Source organism: Zalophus californianus, chromosome 17, assembly GCF_009762305.2.
Source record: "Zalophus californianus isolate mZalCal1 chromosome 17, mZalCal1.pri.v2, whole genome shotgun sequence".
NCBI classification, from domain to species: Eukaryota; Metazoa; Chordata; class Mammalia; order Carnivora; family Otariidae; genus Zalophus; species Zalophus californianus.
Genome location: NC_045611.1, coordinates 18,531,395 through 18,547,141, shown reverse-complemented (window position 1 = coordinate 18,547,141; position 15,747 = coordinate 18,531,395). Strand labels below are relative to the sequence as shown.

Here is a 15,747-nt window from a genome sequence, read left to right as displayed (position 1 = left end):
TCTAAGTATGTTTCTGTTTCAGGATAGCCCAGGCAGCTAATGTTGCCAGAGAGCATGTAGAGGGTGAAGGACTACCAACCTAACTCCATATTGTGCTTCTCTTCATCTCCAGGGTCGTGTCAAAGAGAGACAGACAGGTGGAAAGATTACACACTTATTGCTCCCCTGACCTGGTACTCTGCAGGGAAGGAGAGCTATAGCCAAAATAATGAGACGGGAAGATCACAACCAAGATCACACACTTCTAAGTTATAAATAAAATCCACAGACCTCTGAATTTAATGTGGGTTCCCAAAAGAAGCATGTGCAGCGGAGCTATAAGTTTCTTTGAGGTGCATGGCCCTTTAGGAGCTCGAGTGAGCTCATACTCTGTGGCAATAGTAAGAATCAGCCCCCTTCCTGACTTCTCTAGGCCTGCCTTGGCCCCATTAAGAGGACTCCAAAGAATGTAAGCCTTGCCCAGGTAAGGTAGCCTCAGCCTGTAGCCTTGTAGCCCTGAGTTGTCATATTTCAGGGTCCTGGCACAGTACACAGGCCAACTTACTGGGAAGACCACTGAGGGAAAAATAATGAACTTCTTTTTCAACCCCCGCTCTCCCTTCCTTGCCCTATGGACATCAATAATGCCAGACCCCCAGAACGTATTTAGGGTACCTCTAAGGAGGAGCAGACTGAGTCAGTCACCTTTCACCCTATATTCTATTGTCACTGAAAGTGGCTCGCCCTGCTCCAGGCCAGGCACCTCTCTAGGGTTGCTGGCCATGTCTGGGGAAGTCCCACTGTGTTTCCCAATTTCCCTTTGTCGAGAGGTCGGGCAGGGATGGGGGTGTCAAAGGGCCAAAGAGTTGTGGGGCTAAGTGGGCTCAACATGGAGTGGGGAAGGCTCCTGAAGCAAGTAGAAAGTAAGTGGAGAGGGATTCCTCACCCTAGGCCCAGCACTGTTGGGAGAAAAAAGGAAATAGGGCTGGGATGGAAACTGGATTCTCAGGGAAGTTCTGTGTCCAAAAGGAGGAGCAGGGCCAATCTGACAAGTGTAGCCTTCTTGCCAGCCAAACATAGAGTTTTAATGGCTCCATCCCACAGAACCTAAGCTCTCTTCCTTGCCTGCCTCCTTTCCTAGCAGGGGGACCCAAAGCTTTCCACCGTGAGGAGACTGGAAGATGAAACAGTGGTAACTGAAGGGCTGAAGGGGCATTGTTTGGCCAGTCGATGCCACATACCAGATTCTGCTAGACCCATCAGTCTTTAAGGAGTTTCCCGGCTCTGAGAGGGCCTTGATTGCTCTCAGACTCTATAACTACTTTTCAGGAAGAAGAGGGGCTTTACTCCTATAAGGTGGAGTTTTGGGGCTCAGCTTGTTCTCTCTCTGGGCTCTTCTAAGCCACGCTGCCAGTCACAGGAGGAGCTGAGCTGCTGCTCCCCTCTACATTGGATGGTACTCTCACCTGCAGCTTACTAGCCTGGACCAATTTGCAATGCAGTTAAATTCTTTTCACTATGAGGATATTTTAGCAAATGCAAGCCAGAAGGATTTGGGTTTCACTCTTATTTTGCTCACTTAAGTTTGCAATTCACCAAATTCCACAAGGCTGGAGAAATCATTCCTCTTACTGTTTGCTGATGGGAGAGGTAAAGGTCTCTGAAACTCCTCCCTGGGCAAAGTGATGTGGTCAGCTGAGTCAGGAGGAGCCCACAGCTGTCAGCTGTTAGGCAAGGCTCTGCTGTGGCCAGGTGCTGACCTCCCCCCTGTAATTCCCACCTCATCTCCCCAGCGTCCCTGCCCCAAGCCATACTATTCCTCTCCATCCCCACTCCAAATAGAGTTGGGCTCAAGGGACTCTGGGCATACCTGGGGCAGGAACATCCCAGAACAGTCTGTGGGATGAGGGAGTAAACAGCTGTACTGCTTTGCTGCCTTATCCACATCAGAAAAAAAAAAAAAAGGCATTTGTGAGTGTTTATCTGTTAAGCCTTTTCTGGCACCCTTGGGAGTTGCCCTCTCCTGGGCAGGCCCTAAGTCCCATCCAGCCTGCTTGTCAGCAGGAAGGAAGGAGAGTTGGCCCCAAAGCCTTGGGCTTGGGAATAGCTATGGCCTGACACCCAGAGCCTCAGAAAAGAAAAAAGGTTGATCTGGAAACTTCCAGGACTCCTCAGGGACCAGAGATTTCCCCTCCCTCCTCCCAACCTGGGATGTTGAACAAATGGGAGGGAATCAGAAGCCCCTTCACTGTTGGACACACCGTGTTCACATGCCAAAGGCTGGTGTTGGGTGGCAGGCTCTATCACTGGCCATCCTGTCCCGTTTCTGGAAATCAGTGTTGGGGCTTTCTGTTAGAAAAAGCCTGGCCTGAGGCAAGAGGCATGGTTCTGAGCTTTATTCTGCAGAAGCCCCCTCACTCTCTGGGCCTCAGCTATAAAATTAGGGAGTTGGACTATCTACTCTCTAACATTCTTACTGGTCTTGCATTTTCTGACCTTCTGAGCTAGGCCCCAGAATGACTAACTTTGGTAGCCCCATTGAGGTGGGGACCTGTCAGCAGGCATAGACCTGACGCCTGGCACTGGGCCCTGCCCAACACCTGGCCCAGGCCTAGTCTGCTGTCTCATTCCTCTTTCCTGGAGAGGCCAAGACTGAACCCTAATAGGACGGCAAGCTGTGATGTTAGGACTGTGGGTCAGGGCTGAGGTGAGAGACCTTAGATTTCCCTAAGGAGCATCCTCAGGAAGTGTTGCTCTGTGCTAATGGAAGGGGCCTGGTATGTGTCTTTTTCTGGGCAGGGTTACCAGTGTAATGATCAGCAGAGAGTGACATGCAAGTGAGTGGTAACACAGAGGTCAGCAGGGTGTGAATGTCATTAACCCCATTATTATAAACCTGACCAGGCCATACTGGTACAAAAGGTGTCTTTATTGAGGTCTGGGTAAGAATTAGGCACTTGGCCAGAGCAGCAGCTTAAATATGAGGCAAGCACGCAGGGGTTAGCCATGCCCGGGGCTAGGGTGGGGCAGTGGGGCTACAGGCACAGACTCTCCCCAAACAGCCAGAAGTCAGGGAGGAAAGGGGAAGGGGAGCAGTCTGGGTCAGAGGCCTGGTAGGCTAGCCCTGTGGGGCTGGGCAGAAAGCGCTGGGTGGTAGGTCCAGCAGGGAGGGGACAGGGCTGTCTTGCTCCACGTGCCCTTTAGGCCCAGGCCTGAGGCTCTGCTGGGGGCAGCCGCACTGGGGGCCTCCCCAGGCCTCACTTCTTCACCTTAGCATCATAGGTGCCTGCATTCTTGTAGGCACTCACATAGCCGCTGTCATCCAGGATGTCCTGACGCCCAGCAATGCCCTTGCCCTTGCCGCTCTCATCGAAGCGCTCCTTGTGGGAGCCTGTGTACTTGCTGGTGTCGGTCAGCCGTTCCACAGCACCTCCTGTCTTTGCTTTCTGTTTGGATAGAGTTGTTCCCCCACGGAGGCCTGGTTAGGGAGCCCAGCCTTCCTCCCCAGCCGTGATTCCCTATATCCCCCTCAGTGGCCACCCAAGACCAGCCAGGGTACTTACGGTGACGCCCACATTGGCTGGTTCCTTGCCTGCCACCAGATGGCAGATAGCATCAAAGGCTTCCTCCTTACTCTTCCCTTTGAATCGCTTCATTGCCAGCTCTTCTAGGGCCTTCTTGAACTCCTCATAGTTGATAACCCGAGCAGACTTTCCCCTGCCAGGTATGTGGGCACCATGAGTTTTCCCCCTTCTCCATGTCTTCCCTGGTTCCAGCCCCCCAGTTCCCCACCTGGGAACATCAGAAGCAAGGACTGCCTGGGGCTCACTTGACTTTGGAGAATACGATGTCGACATCTGTCCCCGTCACGGCCTTTCCGTCAGCCACCTTGCAGTCCTTGCACAGCTTGGCCCAGTTCTTGCCATTCATCTCTTGCCCACTGGCCTTGGGGTCACCATGGATGGCAAATTTGCGGAAGCTTTCCTCCAGCCCAGCCACATCTGTGCTCGTTGCCATGCCACCCTGCAGGGGGAACCCACCTCAGTCACCTCGCAGCCAAGCTGCCCCTCCCCTCCCCAAGGCACAGAACATCACTGCCTCTACCTCAAAACCTACCAAGTTCTGAGTTATGGGCACTTATGCCATATACCCTCAGAACTGGAGATGGAGCTGCCTGGGGAGAGGGGCCAGCACTGTGTCCCTGGACCTGAGTCCCGAGAGGAAAGGTGCTGTCACTTAATGCCAGCCCTGGCTTAGAGTGGAGTTAAGAAGATGAAATCATGATGCCCACACCAGGCTGGGACAGAGTGGCACTGTCCAGAAAAACTGTGAGGTCAGCAGCTGGGGCCATGGCTTTGGCCCTGGCACAAGGCCTGCTTGGGTGGAAGTGAGGGTGGCAAGGCTGGCCCCCCTCCCTGGGAGTTCCATGCGAAGCTAGGTCAGGGCCTAGCTGTTGGGCAGGTATTTAGTGAGGACAGGGTCTCTGTCAGGGTCATCAGGACCCAGCAAGACCCAGCCCAGGCTGAGAAGGGAGCCAAAGCATGAGCAGGGGTGCATGCCTTAGGCAGGGGTGCAGCTGGCCCAGCCAGGACCTTGTTACTATTTGCTGTTAAACAAAAACATGAGGGGAGCAGGAGTTTGGGGCTGGCCTGGCCACAGTTTTTGAAGCCTGGAGACAGTTGCTAAGGAAGGGTAGTGCTACTTGGAGAATGTTGCTAAGGCCAGGATGGTGTCAGGGCGGCTGAGAGAGAAGCTCCCAGAGCGGCTGGGCTGGGCTAGGGAACTGGCGCCCACGGGTGCGGCACACCAGCACTCCCAGCGCCTGGGGCACAACCGTGGCCACCTGGCCCCTTGCCATCCATTGGCACTGTAACCTCCCAGTCTGTAGAGTTTAGGAAGAGCAGGTGATTTGGGGACTAGCATGGGTAGGGGTTGTAGAGTTATGAGCCCCCAGAGGCATGTTGGTGACTGGAACACTTCCCCAGTGTCTACACCTTCAGTCTTCCATGGAAGCCCCTGGCCACACCCTGACACCGTCACACCAGTCCCCCACCCCCACAGCTGAATATACTCAGCCCTGGCTCTACATTCTCGGCCTTATACCCCTGACCACACCCTTAACCAGCCCTGGGACTGAGGGCCTGGACCATTACCTCAGCACCCACCCCCACACATCTACTAAGAGCTCTGTACAGAAACTCACCAATAATACCCTCAGCCCTCCACTAAAGTGTCCCTTCTACACCCTCACAGTCCCCCTGCAATCCCCTGACCACACCTACAGCCCTACACTGAAACTCCCTCCATGTAACACAGCCCAGTACTGAGGCCTCCTTGACCACACCTTCAGCCCTCTGCTGCAGCTGTCTCCATCCACACACACCCCAGTCCTGAGATGAGGACCCCCATCCACATACCCACGGCTCTTACTGAGCCCCCTAACCAGAGCTTCCCAACTTACCCCCTCTCCATACACCTGTAGCCTCCGACCACATCCTCAGACCCACCCTTGTCCACATACCCACAGTTTTCTGGCCTCATGCTCAACCCTGCTCTGAAGCCCCCCAGGTGCCCACATCCATAGACTTACACTTCCAGACTCCCAGGTACTACGCTGAGAGCCCCCATGTTAAGACTCTCTAAGCACACTCTGCATCTCCACTGCAGCCTCCTGACCACACCCTCAGTCATGTTCTCAGCAAACATCATCTACCTCTGTCTTTTATTCTAAGGCCTCCAGTGACCACAGCCTGGGCCCCTACAGAACTACACCCCCTTTACATTTACCACTGGCCTTAACATTGAAAACCCTCTCCCAGTGACCATCCTCACCCATACCTAAGTTGCAATTTCTGGTACTGGCGTCCCCACAGCCCCTACATTGTAATGACCCTGTCAGCCCACAATCCCAGTCCACACAGCACTCCCCTTCCCTCTTTCTACACTGCAACCTCCCACCAGGGATCCAGAGACCCAGCCCAAGGGTAAAGTCTGGGGGAGTTTGTGGGACACAGATGCTTGTCCCAGGTGACTGGCAGGCTCCTGCCTCCAATGCTCACTCTTGTCAGTGGGAAGGATTTTTGGTACTAATCAGGTGGAACCAGGTCGCAGGCCGCAGTCCCAGGAGTCTGCAGGCCAAGGATGCAGCAGCCACGCCCAAGAACTGGGGCCACCCGCTGGCTCCCACTGGGACAGCTGGAGTCATCAATCAGCCGGGCGAGGAGGTGGGGGAGGAACGCCTGGGGCCCAGGACAGGGCCGCTCAGTTGGCTCGGTACCATCTGGGGCTGGAACCCCTTCCAGGGCGCTCCCACCCCACCCTCTTCCTTATCATGCAGGATACGGATTAGGGTGGTCGGCGCCCGGGTCTCTTACCTGCTTCTACTTCGTGGCTGTTCCTGCAGTGCGTGTTCGATGGACAGAAGGACGCAAGAACGGACCGGCGGACGCGGGAGACCAGGCGGCTCCAAAGCTCTGCTCCCTGCCGGCTCCGAGGCGGGACTGCAGCCCGGGCGGTTCCGCCGTATTATCCCCTGTTTCTCGGTCTCCATAGAGACAGCGAGTCCCACCCCCAGGGCTGCCTCGGCGGGAGAATGACCAAGGTCACGCTGGCCCCACCCACAGGACCCCGCCCCCTCCGCGCTCCGCGGGGGCGGAGCTACTGCTAAAGCCTGATCCCGCAGCTCCCAGGGCAGCTCCGTGGCCTTCGCGCTGGGGGATACCGGCCCTCTGAAGCTCTGGACGTCCTCGGATGACCCCCTAATAGGAAAACAGCCCCATCCGGGGCTTCGCCCAAAGTTCAAAGCAGGCCCCCACCTCCACGGCAGAGATGAAGCTTTCCAGAGCCGCAACCGAAGGCCATTTGGGAGCTGGAGCGGGCGGGGTGGGAGGGAGGTGGGGCGGGGGGAGTTGGGGCGGGGAGAAGTCCCTTCCCTCAATGACAGTGGGGTCTAGAGCTGGCTCAAGACCACAGCTTTCCAATTAACGTTTGGCATCCCCAGGCCACAACTCGGGAGCACTGGGAGCAGGAGGGAACAATGAGCGCATCACGAGTGCCCAGTCCCAGAATCCTGGTACACCGACCGCCATCCCAACTGCAGGAAAAAGCTCCAGGACCTCTGGGGTCCGCGTACTCCTTTATTCCCATCCTACCCCGGTGTCGGCCTCGCAGTCTCTGCTCCTGCTGCTGCCTCCGGATCTCAAAGCCTGTTTTCCCTCTTCAAGTATAAACCCTATCTTCAAGAAAAACAATCTCCTCCAGGCAGCCTTCCAAGGACTTTTCACAACCAGAAGCCCTGTACCTGAGCGCCTTCGGTCCACGTGTACCTTTCCATATGACAATCTGGGTGGTGACTCAATGTACGAGCCCCTCCCACCCCACCCCTAGGCCGACTGACAGTGGTCCAGCTCCAGCATGGCCTGTGGCCCTTGCCATTAAGAAAGTCTGCACTAAGTCCGCAAAAGCATTAAAAAAAAAAAAAAAAAAAAAGTTTATTGGAGCATCATGGCCGGTGGGGCGGGTATTGCTGAGTCTTGGGGGAAGGGACCCGCCGACCGCAGGGGCTCCCAAAGTGCACTCGGTGCGGCGAGGGTGGGGGTGTTGCATAGAGAATCCGGCTGGCCGCTCCTCCTTGGCCCTCCTGCCTCTCCACCCGACTAAGCCAGGCCGGCCTCCGGGCCACCCCGCGCTCCGGGCTCGCCGCTGCTCGGGCTCACAAAAACCGCGGGTGCACGCACCTGCAGCGCCAGCCCGATCTCTCGGCCCCTGCCCCCTGGGGCAGCCAGAGCGGCGCTGCCCAGGCGCGTCTGGGCCACTGGAATCTCGTCCATGGACTCGGCTGACGCCGAGTGGTAGGCGCCTGCAGGCCCAGCGGCGTGCACTGGGCTGAGGCCCGCGGAGTCCGATGGCGAGCTGGAGCTGCGGCCTGGGGCCCAGGGCACTGCGGGGATGGAGGAAAATGTGAAACTGGGGGCTGTGACACTCTCGGGGCCCTACCTTTCCCTCAGAGCTCAGGATGCGGTCAGGAAGAGACACTCACCCGGCAGCCTGGGCAGCGGCGATTCAGGGTCCAAGGTCCCAGAGGTTGGCACCTTATACACACGCCGCTTCCTCTTTTTCTGCAGAGAGAGGGGAGAACCTGAGCGCCCCTTAGACCGCACATCGCCCAAAGAAGCAGAGGAGTGGGGCAGGGTAGAGGCTTCTTTCCATCCCCTTCCTCCTGGGCGAGGAGGCCAGCACAGTACCCCTTACCTGGGGTTGGATCCGGGGGGGCAGAGCCCGAGTCTCTGGGGAGGAGGGTGGTGGGGGTTCCACTTGGCCTCGGGTGGCAAAGAACTGGGAAAGACTGAGGGGGAAGTGGAAAGGTAATCGCTGGATGGCCATTGTTCCCTCAAATCCCACCCCGCTGGAGGCCCTGAAATAAGCCTCCCTTCCTAGTACATAGAAAGGGGCATTGATTTGTTCAAGGCTTTGCCAGGCTGGACCCAGACCTATATACTTTGGCCTTGGCCTACCCCCTTTCTCCCACCTTAGATGTCCCTGCCATGCCAATGAGAGATGTCCAGGTGGCACATGCCCAGGTTGCACTCACTTGGCATTCACTGTGGCAGGCCTGGCCTGGCCAGGGGGTTCTGGGCGCACGTGGCTGAAGGTCCGCATGTAGAACTCCATCTCCTGGGGAAGGTGGGGGTCAGGGAGGCTGGGGGGCCAGGTGTGGATCCAAGGCCTTCTGGGTCCTGAGCCTACTCCATCCTGTATACAGTACCCCATCCTATACAGAACACCCCCTTCTCACTGGTCTCTGTGCGAAGTCTGGGTGCAGAGGTCTATGACTGTCCTCCAAGCTTCCCAGCTATGCTGGGAAAATCTCTCTGTAGGCCAAGGCTTAAAACACCCATTTCTGGACCTTACCCCATCCCCACCATCTTCCTTACTTCATCTAGTCAAACTCCTCCAGGAAGCCCCTAGCCTCATAGGTCCAATGCACCCAGTCTGCTCTGGCCAAGGTGGGTGGTAGGGAAGAGGCTCTCAGAGCAACCCTCTCCTGGTTCCTCTCTTTTCGCAGGGTTGCAGTCTCTGAACTGATTTTTTCCCTGGTGGGAGACTGGCCAGCAGTTCATATGCCAGAGTGTGCGCCCAAGGCTGTATCACAGCATGACTGGACCGCAGCTGAGTCCTCAAGGTACCAGCCACAATCTTGGCTACCTGGGGGGTGGGGGTGGTGGTGATGGGGGCTAGTGGGACAATGGGAGGTCTCCCCCACCTCAAAAGAGGAGGCAGTAGGAGGTAGGGAAAAAACAGCTCCACAGCCCCATTCGGGATCAGGCTTGTAGGGAAGTTCTGTGTCTACTTTAGTCACTGATCCTCACAGCCACACTGGGAGTGGCAGACCCAACCCCTGAAAGCGCAGGGACCTGAGGTCAGGAGGTCACAGAAGTGGGCTGGGCTGCCACCCAGGACACAGGACACCCATGAGGACTGCAGACCAGGAGACAAAAGCTAGGAAAAAGCCAACCCAGGTACAAAGGGTGTAGGGCAGAGCCAGGACAATGATGCCCTGCCCCCACCGGGTGGGGGAGGGCACCCGGACAGCTGTCGCACGCTGGGAAGTCGTTTCCATGGAGACCCAGGCGTCCTGACTAATGCAGAGATGACACTGTAACAGCAACGCTGTCTCTAAAACAAGCCTATGTTTGGGGCCAACGGCTCCAGAGTGGGGCCCCTCCCGCATTCCTGCTCAGGGTGGGGGTGGGGAGTCTGCCTTCAGGGCCCTGGCAGATCTGGGGGACAGAGCCCAGCCAGCCCCAGGCTGGCTGCACAGATACGGAGACTGATGCCCAACCAATGCCCAAGCTAGCCCTCTGGAAAGTAGTGTGGGGGTGACAGCCTTAGCAGAGGAACACTGGAAAGGAAGGGATCAGAGGCCAGTCGTGAGAACTGGGACCTCAAGGTAATCCGCACCCCACATCTTTCCTCTTCCCCAGTGAGGACTCAGCACCCCTTCAGGGCCCAGCAGAAAGGGGCAAAGCCTACCCTAGTGCCCTGGGGCTCCAGAAGCGGGGTGGGGCAGGATGGGTGGGAGAAGCACCACCAGAGGATGGTCCCAGAAGCCTGAGGGGCCGGGATGAGACAGGAGCCAGGCGCTAGCCAGCTGGAGAAGTCTGAGGGTACGCCGGGGTTCCCCCACTCAAATCCCCCTGGGATCCTCCCCCAGAGACCTGCAAAATGTGCACATTCCTGCGCAGTAAATGGTACCTCTTGGCCTCAGCACTGTCCTCTCTGCAGTGGGACAAGCACACCCCCCCCCCCCACCGGAAGCCTCCCTCAGGTCATGTGCAGATGATACTAACTGCCCTTGCTGCTTCTGCTGCCACACCTGACTCCAGAGCCTAGGCAGGCAGTGACTACAGGGCAGGGGCCAGGAGCCCTCTAGTCTACGCATCCTAGGGCCAGCCCTGCCTCAATGGATACTGACTATGAAGCTTGAGAAAGTCTCCTGCCTACATCTCTGAGGCTGTCTCCTCTGTGAAGTGGGGATAGAGAAGCTGCCCACTCCCAGGATGGCTGCCACTGCACTTACATGTGTTCTGTGCCAGGCACCAATCTCTGTACATGGTGGTGTGGCAGGGGGGCTGCCACCAAAAGTCAGCACTCCCCCAGGCCTCCCAGGCCTGGCAGCCTGGCCCGACCCTGGCAATGACAACAGGAGAGGCGGGGTCCCAAGCCTTCTCCCAATCCGCCCACCAGCCTGTGTTTGTGTCTAGTTGCCATGAGGACTTGGGATCCAGAGTTCAGCCTTCCCAGCAAGGCCTGCCTGGGCCCCCTCCCTTCCCAGTCCCTGGGGGCTCCAAGAACTGGACCACCCCCACCCCCAGCTGCTGACCTCAGGAAGCCACGGGGCGTGGGAATGGGAATAGGCTGGTCAGTAGCTGGGCTGGAGGGTTCCTGCTTCAGAGTGTAAAGACTTTAACTCTTCCCAGACCCAGCTTGTTTAACCGTTCTGGGCCTCAATAGGCTCATCTGCAACATGGGTACAGTTACGTTACCTGCTTCACGGGCTCTTTTAAAGATTAAATAGGGTAATGGGTATACGGGCTCAGGATCACGAGTGGAGAGAACTGATGGCTCCATCCTAGTGACCTATTCGCTGGTCCATCCCTCTCTCTTCTGCAGCCCCAACCTGCCCACTTTCAGGCTCCCACATTCCATGCCCTCCAGCACATGCTTGGAGCCTGGACAGGAATGTACCTGGGGTCAGGGAAACACAGGGCTCCCTTTGGCTGTGCCCACACTTGAGAAGCAGATACGTGCTTAGTATAGGCTTGGCCTTGCTCCTGTTGCCTCCAGCATCCCCGACTCCAGCTGCGGTTCCAGGCCTGCTTCCCTTTGCCCTGTCTCATCACTGCTACTTGCTACACAGCCAACCACTCCTCCCACACCCAGGCCCCATCACCCACCCCCTTAGCCGTCTGAGCCACTTCTATACCTGAATGGGCCGCATCTTGGGGGGACATGACTCGAGCTCCCTGTGGGCCCCCTTTGCCTCCTGTGGCAGGCGATGCTGCACGATGTACTCATAGGTGGTGAGCTTGTGCCACACTGAGGGGGTGAGGAGAGGGCTCAATGCAGTGGAAAGGGGATCCTAGAGTTCAGAAGGTAAGGGAGGGTACCCAGCCCCAGCCTGAAACCACTGTCCCCAAATACACTAACCCATGAAATGAGATCAGGCCACCACAGAAAGCCAGTACTGAGAAGGAGCATGGTTTCAGGGTTCTACAGCACACGGTTCTACCACCCACTGGTACCTCCCTGTGGCCTAAGGACCCCTATACCCTGCAAGGCAGGTGTAGCTGTATGAGTGTGTGTGTCTGTGTGTGTGTGTGTGTGTGTGTGTGTGTGTGTGTGTGTGTGTGTTGGGGCACGGATGGGGAGGGACTTACTGAGATAAATGTGGAAGCAGAACAGGTGGCCCAGCAGGGCTGTGGAAAGCAGGCCCAGAAGGATGAGTAGGGCGGCCAGGGCCAGGATGGCAGGAGCCTGTGTCTCCACAGGGGCAGCGGGCAGGAACACAAACCACACATCTGTGTGATTCTTCAGCACTGCAAGGCACAGGCAGACTGCTCATCTGGGTCTATGACCAGCGACCGGAACAGGCCCAGGGTTGGAGGGTGGGAGTGGGCCTGGAGCTGGAACTGACCTTCAAAGTGGTGATTGGTGCGCAGCCGCATGGGGTTGACAAAGAACTCCACAAAGACATAAGTGGCCACCAGCACGAGGAGCAGGACACCCAGTAAGGCAGATGCCACACTGTGTAGAAAGAGCCTGGGCCCGGCCGTGGGCAGCTATCAGCACCCAGGTGCTCCAGCTGGGTAAGGGCCCAGAACTCAGAAGGGCCGGTGGATGGGATGGGGACCCAGGCCTCTGACCCCACAGCCCAAACTCTTCATGCAGTCAATGGCTTGGGCAAAGATTAATCTGGGCGGCCGCCCCAGCAGGAATAAGACCCCAAACCTGCCCTCAGCAGTCCTGAGCAGCAGCCATCAGGAGCACCACCCTCAGAGCAGCACGCGCTAATGCACACCAGTGCCGGGCCCTCTAAGCACCCCAGCCCCGCCCCGCCCCGCCCCATAGGCAGGCTCAGGATCCCTGGCTCACCCTCACACCCATGCATCCCCAGGCAAACGTGCGGCCCGTGTCCAGCTCTCACCGGTAGTTCCTCTCGCCCACGCAGTTGTTGAGCCACTTGCAGTGGTGGTCAAAACCGCACACGCACTTGTTGCAGGCGCTGCAGTGCTTAGAGCGAGCGCTCCTGCAGGAAGGGGTGGAAGGGGCACAACACGTTTGGTTTAGCTTTTCCTGCACTTCCCCGTGGGCCGCTCGCCGGGCAGCGGAGACGGCGACGGAGGGACCAGTGGCCCGGATGCCGCACCTGGAGCGGGTTACCCACCAAGCCCTCGGCTCCACGGCAGAGCGCGGCGACGGGGAGCGCGCACGCCCTCTGGCGGCACTGCAAAGCAGAGCACCCACAGAAGGCCTCGTTTCTGAACGGCCAGGGGACTCGGAGGCAGGAAGGAGGGGTTGGGAGGCGTTACACTTTCCCACTCTAGGATTGCGCACCTGCATGACGGTGCTATGAAACGGAAATGGGGCTTCCTCTCCAAGCAACGACCCCTGCGCCGCGCCAGGAGACGATGCAGGCGTGCGACCAGGGAGCAGAAGAGAGCAAGGCTGCTGGGTCTAGGGCCTGCATTGGTTTCTCGGACATCTCCATTTTTTGAGTCCCTGTTTCCCTGCCAGTCTATGGGAATTTTACTGGCATTCTTTCAGAAAACCTCAGTCTGTCTGGGCTACCCAAAGGGAGCCAAAGGAAGAGGAGCAAGCTGACATCTAGGTGAGCAGTTTGCTGCAGGGGGTCTGATGAGGTGAGACCACATTAGGAATGCAAGCCCAACGGCGTGTGGAGTGAGCTGCAATCCCTTCCCCCAGAAGAGAACAGAGTGGGTAGCCACTGCCACAGCATCCACTAAAGAACAATGCACTGACCGGTGCCTAGCGAAAGAAAGGATGACCTGACACCAAACTCCTCAGTGCCTTAAGGCCGTTGGCTCTTACTCTGTCCTGTGGACACACCCTCTTCAACAGGCTGCTAGATCACAAGATAAGAAATGTGGAGCTAGCCTTGGACCATACCCCCACCCCCAATCCCCTGCCTGAGGCTGGAAGCTCCAGGAAGGGAGAGAGGGGCCTAGGGAGGCAGTCCCTAACAGCCAAGGGGGTATGAGCTCTGCACATTCTGACTGCCCTTGCCACTAGCAGTGTGATCTGGAGGAAGTCACTTGGCCTCTCTGGGCCTCAGATTCCTCATGGGTAACTGAGGATAACAGTATGGGCTTGGGGGCCAGGCAGGCTGGATTGTGAATCTGGCTCTGCTACCCAATAGCCATATGCAGGCCTCTCTCAGCCTTTTGCAGCATTGGGCTCTTCCTCTTCTGTGAGGTGACAAAGATGCTGCCTACCCTGCAGGGTTGTTCATAAGCACTTAGCACATAATAAGTACTCAAGCATTAATTCTCCTCCCTGCCCCTCTCTGGGAATGCTTGTGAGAAATGGGGGGGGGGGGGGTAACAGAATTAGTCATTAGAAAAGTGTGTGGCAGTGCCAAATGTTTCCTACTTTAACTGTTGGAAATGCCATTCCTCATCTTCTGTTTCCAATCTCCTTGTCCTTCACCCAATTCTCTGTCACTCCATCAAGATTCTTGACTGTGTAAAACACGAGGGTTCTGCGGCATCAGGATAATTCTAAAGCCCTGGGCAGGCGCCTCTCTCCCTGGAGCGCCCACTGGCAGTTTCCCAGGGCACACTCGGCACCCACACACACCCTCAGCCCACACTCACTCACACATCTACGTCACACAGGTTGCAGTGCAGATCTTCAATGACGTGTGCGTGTTGGCTGCGGTTGAAGATGGGCAGGGGCCCTGCATAGCTCTTGTCCCGCACGTTGGCATCTGCTGGATCGATGGAGACAGCGGTCAGGTGAACCACGAGGTGGCCGGCAAAGATGGCGCCCATGCACTGGCCCAGCAGGTTAAAGACTCACTCTGCACTCTGCCGGCTGGAAGCCCCCCTCCCCAACTTTATGGAGCCCAACAACAGCTGGCTACCTCCATGTGACTCCCTCATGCAGAGACTCCGAGTGTGCACCTCCTACCTCCAGTCCCACAAGAGCTTCCTTGTCAGACCGCTTCAGCATACCCATGCCCCAGATGGAAGAGAGGAGCCATCTGGTAACAAAGCTCACAAGCCACTGCCTACTGCCGCTGGGGGGCCCAACCACAGGCCTCTGGCCTCACTCCTCCAGGACTGGCACAGGTGCTGGCTGGTCTGACCTCAGAATCCAGATGATCTGGTTGCAGATTCTAAATGATGAAGTGAGACTGAGGAGATTATCCTCTAAGGCCAAGGGACCCAAAATATAAGTTCTAAGTTTGTTTCTCTTGCCTTCATAGGAAGTCAGCTCTGAGTGGGAAGCAGCCATCCTTTCTCAGCAGCTGGGCCAGATGGAGAATCACTTGTAGACAGCGTCTCATACACCCACCACCTCCCCGACTGGAGTCCAGCTACTTGGAGCCCTAGGGCTCAGGGTTCTGAGGTGACTTGGCATATTCAGGGCCTGGCCAGGGGCAGCATGGCTAATTCTGGAGCTGAAACACAGATCTTCTAGGACCTATCTGCTCAATGACTAGACCAAATGCTGGGAATAAGCATGCTGACAACTTGCTGCAAAGTCTAAATTAGTAAAAATTCACCAAGAGACTCTACCGAGGCAGCCATCCGCCATCTATCCATCTATCCATCCATCCTCTTGCTAACCAGGCAGACATCATCCTTCCATCATTCATCCTCCATCCATTAGCTGCCCAACCTCGTTTTTCCTTCTTCCTCCTCCTCCCAGCGGCCAAACTTCCATACATGTCTGCATGAGCAAGGCTCTGCCCTAAGGTGCTGTACCACAGCGGAATGCGAGTCCCATAGCCCATCACAACCTCTCTGTCCCTACAGCCCTGGCTGTAGGTCAGGCCTTCACCCCTTTCCTGGGTTATTCCCTAGTCTCCTAACTGTTCCTCCTGTCTGCACGCCCTTGAGCCTGCCCTTCACTTGGTCCCGAAGTGAGCTTCGCATAGCTTAAACCTAAAACCTTGTCTGCTTCAATTTCTACAGTGGCTCTCAAACTACAGTCTACTATTCAGTTCAGTGCCAAGGGCCC

At 56.8% G+C, this 15,747-nt stretch overlaps 3 protein-coding genes across 18 annotated transcripts in view; 1 reads left to right on the top strand and 2 right to left on the bottom strand.

Moving 5' to 3' along the window:
* Positions 1-6,568, top strand: part of LRRC36 (leucine rich repeat containing 36) — a 48,753-nt gene extending 42,185 nt beyond the window's left edge. For 10 of the 11 annotated variants that reach the window (XM_027618571.1, XM_027618572.1, XM_027618562.1 and 7 more), the window contains one exon: positions 6,317-6,568. In XM_027618571.1, the coding sequence (XP_027474372.1) occupies positions 6,317-6,531 (215 nt within the window). In that variant the 3' untranslated portion in view covers positions 6,532-6,568. Of the gene's footprint in view, positions 1-112; positions 288-6,316 lie in introns of those variants that run through there. The other variant, XM_027618561.2, reaches the window with a different exon arrangement.
* On the bottom strand, positions 2,888-6,654 carry TPPP3 (tubulin polymerization promoting protein family member 3). The gene is made up of 4 exons (XM_027618580.1): positions 6,354-6,654; positions 3,809-4,002; positions 3,543-3,696; positions 2,888-3,425 (listed from the first exon to the last, which is right to left on the bottom strand). The coding sequence occupies exons 2-4, from the start codon at positions 3,994-3,996 to the stop codon at positions 3,237-3,239; spliced, it is 531 nt and encodes a 176-aa protein (XP_027474381.1). The 5' UTR covers positions 3,997-4,002; positions 6,354-6,654; the 3' UTR covers positions 2,888-3,236.
* A 953-nt stretch (positions 6,655-7,607) lies between these two features.
* ZDHHC1 (zinc finger DHHC-type containing 1) overlaps positions 7,608-15,747 on the bottom strand; it is a 31,530-nt gene continuing 23,390 nt past the window's right edge. For 3 of the 6 annotated variants that reach the window (XM_027618574.2, XM_027618573.2, XM_027618575.2), the window contains 9 exons: positions 14,380-14,555; positions 12,686-12,787; positions 12,176-12,300; positions 11,919-12,095; positions 11,465-11,577; positions 8,570-8,652; positions 8,230-8,323; positions 8,018-8,096; positions 7,608-7,918 (listed from right to left, as the gene is read on the bottom strand). In XM_027618574.2, the coding sequence (XP_027474375.1) occupies positions 7,635-7,918; positions 8,018-8,096; positions 8,230-8,323; positions 8,570-8,652; positions 11,465-11,577; positions 11,919-12,095; positions 12,176-12,300; positions 12,686-12,787; positions 14,380-14,555 (1,233 nt within the window). In that variant the 3' untranslated portion in view covers positions 7,608-7,634. Of the gene's footprint in view, positions 7,919-8,017; positions 8,097-8,229; positions 8,324-8,569; positions 8,653-11,464; positions 11,578-11,918; positions 12,096-12,175; positions 12,301-12,685; positions 12,788-14,379; positions 14,560-15,747 lie in introns of all 6 variants that reach the window. The other 3 variants (XM_027618577.2, XM_027618578.2, XM_027618579.2) reach the window with 3 other exon arrangements.